Source organism: Budorcas taxicolor, chromosome 6 (genome assembly GCF_023091745.1).
Source record: "Budorcas taxicolor isolate Tak-1 chromosome 6, Takin1.1, whole genome shotgun sequence".
Lineage (NCBI taxonomy): Eukaryota > Metazoa > Chordata > Mammalia > Artiodactyla > Bovidae > Budorcas > Budorcas taxicolor.
Genome location: NC_068915.1, coordinates 13,552,801 through 13,563,657, shown reverse-complemented (window position 1 = coordinate 13,563,657; position 10,857 = coordinate 13,552,801). Strand labels below are relative to the sequence as shown.

Below are 10,857 nucleotides of genomic sequence, written 5' to 3'. Positions count from 1 at the left end.
GCATGTCCAAAAATAAAATTATCTTTTATAACAGAATCTTCAAACTATGTAACCCTATGGACTGTAGCCCGCCAGGTTCCTCTGTCCATTGAGTTCTCCAGAAAAGAATACTGGAGTGGGTTGCCATGCCATCCCCAAGGGGATCTTCCCAACCCAGGATTGAACCTGCATCTCCTGGGATTCTTGCACTACAGGCAGATTCTTTACCACTGAGCTATTGGGGAAGCTCCATTCAGAGGTGAGCCACCAAGTTTTCAGACTTTTTTTTTTTTTGCTACAAATAAGTTATAAAGTTTTCAAATAAATTACATCCATGTTAATTAAAGTGGGCTGTTTTGATGCAACAACAACCTTCCAATCTTCACAGCTTTTAACTCAAAAGTTTTTCTCCCTCAAGTAACACCCACTGTGAGTTGAGGAGGATACTTCATATACTTTTTATATGATCACCCAGAAGTCCAACCAGCTTTAATATTTTGGCCTCACTCACTCAAGAGAAGAGGAAGATAGAGACCACAGATGGAGTCTTGTCCTATTGTAAGGGGCCTGAGCATGCCCAGTAGGGTTAGAACATCAGACACTGGTAGAGACTAGAAATGTCCTCCACAATATCCAGCAGCAGGATTTTGTCCAGATGAAATGAAATGAAATCACAGGCTTTAAGAATTCCAGAGTAGAATAAAAATGGCACCAATGAAACATGTAGGAATATTGCCAAGTGTATATGGGCAGCACTATCAGGACAAGAAATGATTCTTTTCAAACAGTGATACAATGCTGAAGGCAGTAGCTGATGGTTGTGACTGTTACAGATTCCACAAGAAGATTCCATGAGACACGGTGAAGATACTCTGTGGTATAATCATAGCTGCTTTGTTATGTTTTTTGAAGACTCCCAATCCCTTCAAGTATGCTATCAAAATTCTAAGGTGTGTCATGAATATCAAAATGTGGAGAAGTCTAACAACTATGAATACTCTCCTACTCTCTTACAAAACATCTTGTAACATCCCTTATTTTGCTGGGGCAGATGGTGACTGCAGCCATGAAATTAAAAGACACTTGCTCCTTGGAAGAAAAGCTATGACCTACCTAGACAGTATATTAAAAAGCAGAGACATTACGTTGCTGAAAAATGTCCATCTAGTCAAAGCAAAGATTTTTCCAATAGTCATGTACAGATGTGAGAGTTGGACCATAAAGAAAGCTGAGCAGAATTGATGCTTTTGAACTGTGGTGTTGGAGAAGACTCTTAAGAGTCCCTTGGACTGCAAGGAGATCCAACCAGTCTATCCTAAAGAAGATCAGTCATGAGCGTTCATTGGAAGGACTGATGCTGAAGCAGAAACTCCAACACTTTGGCCACCTGATGCAAAGAACTGACTCATTGGAAAAGACCCTGATGCTGGGAAGGATTCAAGGCAGGAGGAGAAGGGAACGACGATGAGATGGTTGGATGGCATCACGGACTCAATGGACATGGGTTTGAGCAAGCTCCAGGAGTTGGTGATGGACAGGGAAACCCAGTGTGCTGCAGTCCATGGGGTCGCAAAGAGTCAGACACGACTGAGTGACTAAACTGGCTGGAAAAGAGCACCACTGCAGAAAATTGAACTTAGTTGTCTTTTTGGTGGAAAGAGATAGAATTAGCAATTATCAGATGTCCGTCAGCAGACGAATGGATAAGAAAGCTGTGGTACATATACACAATGGAATATTACTCAGCCATTAAAAAGAGTACATTTTAATCAGTTCTAATGCGGTAGATGAAACTGGAGCCTATTATACAGAGTGAAGTAAGCCAGAAAGAAAAACACCAATACACTATACTAATGCATATATATGGAATTTAGAAAGATGGTAACGATAACCCTGTATGCAAGACAGTAAAAGAGACACAGATGTATGGAGCAGTCTTTTGGACTCTGTGGGAGAGGTTGAGGGTGGGATGATTTGGGAGAATGGCATTGAAACATGTATCTTATCATATGTGAAACAAATCACCAGTCCAGGTTCAATGCATGGTACAGGATGCTTGGGGCTGGTGCACTGGGATGACCCAGAGGGATGAGATGGGGAGGGAGGTAGGAGGGGGGTTCAAGATGGGGAACACATGTACACCCGTGGCGGATTCATGTCAATGTATGGCAAAACCAATACGATATTGTAAAGTAATTAGCCTCCAATTAAAATAAATAAATTTTTAAAAAAGAATTAGCAATTATCTGGAGAGCTAAGAACCAGGTAGTTGTCACCATAGGGATTTGCTCCAGCCTCCTTTGTAATGCAGTATCACCATTACCATCTTATACATGTTGTTATCATGAAAGACATAAATATCTGAGAGATTCAGAATAATGTAAAGGTGAGGGGTCTCTGGCCAGTGACTTTGTCAGTTCAGCTTCATCTTCTGTAGCTTAGAACCATGTTGCTCTAATAAAAGCTCTAGGAAGTTTCAACAACTCTCCCAAATGTAAGCGAGCAGAAGAGTCTAAGATTCCAGAAGTTTTATTCTAGTAGAACTGAAACCCCTTTTAAATTATTTGCTCACTGAGAAATAAAACTCAGTATTCACTACAGTCTTTCTGATTCTTACCAGACTGAAGATGTCAGATGGACTCTCCTAGGTCTCCTGAAAGTGATAGGAACTCCTTTTGCAAAGCTCTGTTAGTAAGGTTGACTTCCTTCTAATTCAGAAGAAACACTGGGTTTGAACTCAAAACTTTTCAGTGGCTTTACTGCTCTAATAGCAAAATTCAAGTTTTGTTATTTGTCTATTTCGAGCTGCTGCCATGGCAGTTTTGAGTTAAAGAAGATACTAGTTCAGATAGATTTGATTCTGTCTTCTTTTTGATCATGTTCTACGCACTGTGAAATGAAAGAAGTATTAATGCATTAGTGCAATAGTCATCTGAAGTTTATGGTTAGACTTTCTCCATACATTTTGAAAGGTATATTCCAGGTTTTACCTCATTTGGTTTCTTTTCCAAAATGATCTGGAAAGTGAGGCAAAAAATAATTATATCCTCACACTGAATCAATCTTCTTGTACATGTTTGCATGTAGTGTTTCAATTTATGTAAAAGGTTGAAAAAAAAACCACAAAATCAAAGTTATCCCAGAATCTCTCATTTTTAAATTATTTCAGTGCACAGCAAGATTTATGTGTTAACAGAAAGAAAGCAACAGCAAGCCCGTGAGGCTGTCTTTTGTCACACTGGCACTAGTTTGGATTCTTTCTGCTATTCTTATACCAAGGAGGCAATAAACCCCCTTGAGAGTCATAGAGCTGCCTGCGGAGCCCTGACAGGGCATAGAAACCTTTATGCCAAAGTACAATGCACAAAGGGATCATAAACACATTTGAAAAGGAAGATGACCTCTTTGTCACAAGGAGTTAGGCTTTACTGCAAGCTGCTACCATGGAAACCAGCCCCCAGCTTTCTCTGCTTATTTTGAAGTTTCCTGTTCCCCATATAACATGGACTTCAGCACTTTTACTTGTTTCTAGATCAAATAAAATCGGTGAAAGGTTTTGGTTCTTTGCTTCATGGTTTAATGTCTCCAAGTACGCCTGCAGGTCCTGAAGAAAAACAAGGAGAAAGTAGTGATGGAATCATTAGGAAGGAAGGAAACGTGAAGAAAAATACTGGCGTCACGGTCTGTTCTACAATTCAACAAGATCAGAGAAGAGATACACTTGTTATTAAATCGTTCAAAGACCAGCTACAGTCCAACAGTGTCTCTTAGAGGTGTGTCCTTTGAAATAATTTTAGCTTTTTGCCTCTGGATTTCTTTCATCTCTGGAATTCAGTATACCCTAGAGTGTCTACAGAGCGACTCTCAAAGTCCAAACAAAATTACAAGTATACTGCCGCTGGGGAAAAATCTAGAATCTTTTATTTTATATGATACAAAGAAAACCGATTGTTTATATAGCTACAGCCTTGAAAAGTAAAAAGAAGAGAATTTATAATGAACTAAGCAACCGTTGAAGCTCTGCGTCCAAAAGCTGGTGAGACGCTTGAAGAATGGCCCGTGGTCCAGCTCGGATGATGCGGGGACTCGGAAGACGGAGAGGCAGTGGGACCCGGTGGCTCAGGTGCTTCGGGGAGCCTTCTTCCCCTCGGGAGTCTCCCCACTCCCGCCCTCCCGAAATCCTGGACTCAGGACGGGGGAGGCTGTGCGTTTCTGCCACAGGTGAGACCTACCCAGCCTGGAGATCAGAGCTGGCACCTGTCCAGTTGCTGGGGCAGCCCCGGCTTTTAACGTAGTGTTGCTAGTCAATAATCCAAGCTGACTTTTCCCAGTTTGCGCTTGAAGGGCTGGAGAAGCTGGCGCAAGCGAAAGCAAACAGGAACACTCGCATCGCCTCCCCTCCTCCCGCGACACTGGCAGAGAGAGAGAGAGACGAGAAGTCATTTACTGTAGCGCACACACACCATCAGGACTCTCTCCCACTCCATCTTCCGACTCCCGCCACCTTGCACGGAAATCGCAGCTCCGGCCACACTGGCTTTCTCGATCTGCTTTCCGGATGAGTGAATTTCTTTGCTCCTCTCGCCTGTCGGGGACCATCTGAAACTGCCCCTAAGTTGCGTTCCCAGGGACCCTCCCCACTCCGTTTTCACTCGAGAACCAAAGAGCAGCTCACTTCGGCATCCTCCAGAAGACAAACCCCATCCATTCATTCATCTGTGGGTGAACAAGAAGGAAAAGAAGAAGCAGAGGTGGGCCGCCAGGCGAAGCGGGAGCGAGAGGAGGACAGTGCTGGGTAAACCAAACTGGGAAAAGAAAAACGGGTGAGGGGCGAGGAGGACCGCCCTGCGGACCTCGCCCCTCCTCGGCGCGGGGTGGACCCCTGCGGGTGCCCACGGCGAGCCACGTGGAGAAGCCTCAAGGGAGGGGCAACACCCGCCCCCCCCCGCCCAAGGGTTTTGGAAAAAGAAACTGCTGGGGACAAAGAACCCTGAAGGACAGAGAGAGGTGGAGGGAGGTGAGAACCCTCGTCCTTCCTCCTTGCCCCCCCCCTTTCGGACATTCCTTAGGTTTAATCATTAAAGTGGATCCTTTTTGAAAAGGCAGCCGTTTCTGAGAGTCTGCCGCACACTGTCAGTGAAGTGAAAGATCTGGACCGAGCTTGGTTGCCTCGCTACCAATAGCAGACTTGGGGAGACCAAGCCTCCGATTTCTGGCCACATCAAAGCAGTGATTATGCAAATACCCTTTTTTTTTTTAAGAATAAAATGGAGGGGGAATTATTTATCAAACAATGAACCCCCTGCCAGGGCGGGAAACAATAGATCAGACTAGATAGCCCTTCTAGCCCCAGGCTAGGGGAGAGGGAATGGGGGGATGCTGGCGCCCTCACGTTTTATTGGTCTAACCTAATTTCACTAATTCTCTTTTCACACATTTTCTTTGGCGGATTCGGAGGCCAGGACTTTCACGCTCCCGGGAGCGCCCTGCATTGGCGCGATTCAAGGGCTGCCTGCTTTATTTAATTAATACATTCAAAGCTCGCCCGGGCCCGGAGAGCCTGAGGGTGGGGAAAGACCGAGGCCGGACGTGAGGAGGAGGCGCTTTTAACGGGTTCCAGGTGTCGATGCCCAGAAGTCACAACAGGCCCAAGGCTGTGCGGTGCAGGGGGCGCACGCGGTGGGCGGCAGCGAACCTCAACTTCCAGTCTCTCCAGCAAACCCGACCTTGCCGCAGCCCGGAGCCCAGGCGACCCAGACCGGAGGGTGGGCGCGGCAGAAGCGGGCCTTGGGCCTAGATATCCTGTGCGGGTAACGGGACCCTTGCTGCTTCCCGGCCAAGGCCGTCCGGGGCCTTCCGACGCCCTCACCTCCACTGGGCCCTCGGGGCTCTTCCTGAAACGGCGCCCACCCGGCTCCTGCCCAGGGGCGCCCGGGTACTCCTCTGGCTCCCGCTTCGCCTGGCGGACCTCTGTTGCTTCTTTTCCTCCTTGTTCGCCCACAGATGAATGTATTTTAAATCTGGTGAAGGAAAACCAATCTTAAGTCCTGGGCACTTCAGAACAAGTAAATACAATCAATGCCTGAAGTCTGACGGCGCCAAAGCGACGATCCACCCGGGGCAGGACCAACCCTCACACTTCTCCGCGCTTAGGTAAACGCGCCGCTGGCGCTGGGAAGATCTGGCAACTGTAGCGGTGTGGGACTTCATCAGAACATTTGCATGGTCTTGCTTGTAGCGGCTCTCAGCAGAGGGCTCCAGAAATAGAATGGCTTGGCTTAGCTTGCCCAGGAACCTACTTGGTGCAGACAAACCAAGCTGGTCACAGGGCAGGCACAATGGGGGAGGAAGGAATGGATTAAATCGAGGAGCGACTATATTCCCTTCTGCTGAAGCTGAGACCTGTAATTCTCATTCTTACAGGGGAGAGAAGAGGACGGCTGGGCCTCAACCCACAGGCTGTGGAGCTTGCGGTGGGTTGGGAAGGAAAACTCCTAGTGCGAAGTGAGGCAGAAAGAACGTTCTTAATCGCTAAAAGTGATCAGACGCCATAAAGAATAATTGCACCTATTAAAATAGGGCTTCCCTGGTGGCTCAGTGGTTAAGAATCCTCCTGCAATGCAGGAGACCCGGGTTCGATCCCTGGGTTGGGAAGATCCCCTGGAGAAGGGAATGGCAACCCACTCCAGCACTCTTCCTTGGAGAATCGCATAGATGGAGGAGCCTGGTGGGGGACAGTCCATGGGGTCGCACAGAGTCGGATACGACTGAAGTGACTAAGTAACAGCAGCAGTGTAAAATAAGGTGTGTTGTAGATAGAGAAGGAAAAGCCTGAGTGTAGATCACAGGTGGTAGACAGAATTCCTACCATATATCAGGTGCTTCTCATGTGTAAGAGGACCTGCAAACTCTGGCTGAACGAGACTCTGGCCCTGGAGTAGCTGTGCAGAGGCGACTGCTAGATTCAACTGGGTCGCAGGTAAAGTCATTAGCTGTATTACCATTAATCAAACCAAATCAATTGAACCCTCTCTCGATCCATGCCTCTCCAAATAAGCCATTAGGGTCACCACCTAGTTATAGGATTCCCATCCCCCCTTCCCCCTCCAGTTGAGTTTTCCTGAGTACCTGCACCTAAAGAGTTGCCTCCCCAGACCTGTGTCAGGAACCTGTTTCTTGGCAAGTTTCCAAAAGAAGTCTTCTCACAACCATCATCATCACTAAAAGAACAGTGATTTGGCTTTAAAACTGTGATGTTTTAGAATTCGCATACTACAATTGCTTGGCTTTTTAAACACTAGAAACATAAAAGTGTAGGAGAAATATCTCTTTCTCCTTATTAGATAATCAAGAGTGGTTACGAATAATAAAATCTTGAAACTATAAGGGGTTTTCCAACAAGTCTCTCTTACATCCAGAGATGAAAACCAAACAAATCCTGGGTTGGTTCTTCCTTTTATTAAAAATAGCTATTCAGTTATTAAACACAATATTTCTACATGAACAGAGAGGAGGAGTAGTTAGGACATTTTAGAATGATCATTGGTTTATGCAGAGTAGTGGAGGATTTGTTTAAACCGGAAGCAGATATGAAATTCATGAGGGTGGGGGGAACTATGAACAACCAACATTTCTTTGCTGGCATGATTTTTTTTTTTTTTTTTTGGCTAGTGAAGTCTTGGTCACCCTCCTCTAAAGTGGTCAGCCTTCACTTGATCATCTTTGACCCAAGGCCAGTCAGAGAGCATTGATTTCTGCTTTGGAGACTGAGCTGCAAGTTACAGAGTTATGTATCCTGGTGATTAGGAAACCATTTTTGCTTTCTCTCTGAAGATGTTTTGACTATGTAAACTGCTTTAACAAAGACTGAATTGGCTAACATGAAATCAGCTTCCAATAATGAATTCATAAACTCTCAGTTATGTCACAATGTTAGAGATCACTGTCCAGTCCCTTTTGTTTACAGATGATAACTGAAGCTCAAAGAAGTGAAGTGTAAGAACCAAATTTCTACACACTCCGTCAAGATAGTTCAACTCCACTATTTTTTAAAAGAAAAGTTTCTGAACTTTGGTGCTCATCATTACTTAATTATAAATTCCCAAAACCAAAACTTTTTTAAAAAATAATCTTGTTTGCTCAGAAATTGATTTCTTAAAAACCAAGCTTTTATTTGTATGGAGAGTTAACTTTTATATCAGTGTTAGTGTCTTGAATATAATTCAGCTTCCTGTGATTGCTTAGACCTTATGTCAATGAATTCTTGTGTCAATGAAATCTACACACAAACATTGACAGAAACAAACAGGTACTCTACTCAATTTGATACAGGGAGTTAAGAAAAAAGTGCAACTTATTCTTCTAAAAGCCACCTAAACAGGAAAGTAATAATGAAACACACAAAAATTATGAAAATTAGATACTTTATTTATAGTTTAATCACAAGAACAATTTTCTTGTTCTTTCAAGACGTAAATACATACTAGAATAAACTCTGTAGAATATACAAAAAATACATACTTTTCCCATGAAATTTTTCTTTATAATAAATAGAAGGAAACACGTGTGTGGCTGATCCTGATAATGCTCCGTGTCTGCTTAGGTTTTCAGTCTGTTGATTTATTTTTAATCTCTTGAAAGAACGGGGGAGTTTCTTCTCCCCTAAAAGGTCGAGATAAATAATTCATGAAGCAATCCTCCCTCCTGATTTTTCCGTTTTCCTCCACATTTTTCCTTTTGATAGAGAGTTCAGCCTAAATTTCCACGCTTGCATTCAATCATTACAAAGCCTACAAATTATACAATGACTTCTAACCTGGCCCTCTAACAAAACAACTTTTTCCCCCTTATAAATCATAAGAGACAGATGGCAAAATGGAGAAGAAAAAGGAAAGAGAAGAGCGGGACAATAGGCATTGTGACGAATCTGGGAAACAGAACAAAGTGCACATCAGAGAGAGAAAGTTTGGTTTGACAGGTGAAATTCCCACAGCCCGCAGGCAGCACTGGGAATAAGGCAGATGCCAGCCATTGCAAATCTGTGGATAATATTATTACCGGTAAAATCATTCAGATGCTAAAACACATTTCTTTCTACTCGACATTAACATCTCTATGTAGAAGCAAAGGTGAAGAGATCACAGGAACCGGTTGCGTTCCCCCTGGGAGATTCACATGAATCGCACCGAGAGGGCAGGAGCGTCAGTCCGCCCTACAAACTCTTTAGACGTGTCACCTTTCTCTCTTCCCAGCATCTTTTTACCTTAAGTGCCTCCCCCCTCCCCGCCCCAAACTCTACAATCCTCTTTGACAATAAGCTCCATCACACCAATAAATTAGAGAGCCCGGCTGAACTAAGGAAGCCCTTAGCCAAGGAAGGCAACAAATAACCGAGTAATCAGAACGGCTACACATGCTCTGAGTAGTGAGACGGTTTCCCGGGCATGGAAAGCGGGGGGCAGGAGGGGGGTGGGTGGAGGGCTTGATCGGGGGCAAGGGTACCCACTAAGGCCTGGCGTGGGTAGCAGAGATGGCAGTTCTAGATACAGTCTCTGACTATGGGGAGGTGAGGTGCGTAGCGGTGCTTGTCTGGAGGTGGGGGCTGCCAATAGTCCATGTCTGAACCCTCCGGGCTGGCGGGAGATAAAGTGCAGCTGTAGGGGGAGGTGGAGTTGGAGGACGCCGAGGAAGACTCCGCGGGGCTGTTTGTGCAGCTCCACGTGGAGGCGGGCGAAGGGCTGTCTGCGCTGTTGCTCAAGGCGGCGCTAGTGCCTCCCGGGCTCAGCATGACTGCCTCCGAGAAGAGCGCCCCGGGCAGGCCGCCGCCCCCACAGTGGTCAGCCAGGCGCAGGGTCTCGGTGAGCGCCCATATGTAGTTGTGAGCGAAACGCAGGGTCTCGATCTTGGTGAGCTTGGCGTCCTCTGGGAATGTGGGGAGCACCTCGCGCAGCGCGTCCAGCGCCGCGTTGAGATTGTGCATGCGGTTGCGCTCGCGGTTGTTGGCCTTCAGTCTACGGGTCTTCTTGATGCGCTGCACGGTCTCGGCCGTCTTGGCGCCGCGAGAAACAGCCCTTGCCCTCGGAGGGCGCCGCTTGCACTCATGCACCACACCCAGCAGCCGCGCCGGCCGGCAGCCCTCGGCTCCTCCCGGCGAGCCGCCCAGCGCCGCGGGCCCGGCCTCTGCCCCAAGCTGCCGGCGCGCTCCGCCCGCCGCGCCCAGCTCCTCCTCTTCCTCCTCGTCAGCGCTGGAAGAGACAGGGGTCAGAGCCGCCGAGGCGGGGGAGGCCGAGCCAAGCAGCACCAGCACGTCCTCCTCCTCCTTTAACTCCAAGGTCTCGGATTTGACGAACATCCTGCAGAAGAGAGCAGAGAGGGAGAAAGAACCAAATGGGGTGTGCATATAGCAGCAGAGGTAAGCTGTCAGTGTTATCGGGACTTAACTGCTGCGCGCCCGAGAAGACCCGCTCGGAATCGCGCCAAGGAGGAAAGTAAATTGGGGAGGAAACCCTGCCCGTGTTCTCCCAGCTCGCGGGCGCCCCTTGTTGTGACCCTGTCGCCAGCCAACTGGGTTCCGAACTCTGACACGCCCTGACAGCTGGGTTCTCTCCCGGGAAGGGACTGCGACCCCGCGACAAAAGATTGGTAGCGAGCGAAGGGCGTTCGGATGCGGTGGGACGCCGTGCGGGAAACTCCCCTAAGCTGGAAGCCGCAGCGCGGGTACTTACTTGGTTCTCTCTCTAAACGTGCCTCGGCGTCGCTCTTTGGCGCGTGCTGCGATTCTCCGCGCAGCCGGGAGCTCAGCGCTGCTCCTTCTGCCGGCTTGGAGGCACCGGGCCTGGCGCTGCTGCGGCGCGGCTCCGCGGGGGACCTCTCTGACCG

General features: G+C 47.2%; 1 protein-coding gene across 1 annotated transcript; it reads right to left on the bottom strand.

Moving 5' to 3' along the window:
• Positions 1-9,517: 9,517 nt before the first annotated feature.
• NEUROG2 (neurogenin 2) lies at positions 9,518-10,330 on the bottom strand. Its single transcript, XM_052642346.1, has one exon. It carries the CDS (start codon positions 10,328-10,330, stop codon positions 9,518-9,520), a length of 813 nt encoding a protein of 270 aa, XP_052498306.1.
• Positions 10,331-10,857: the final 527 nt, after the last annotated feature.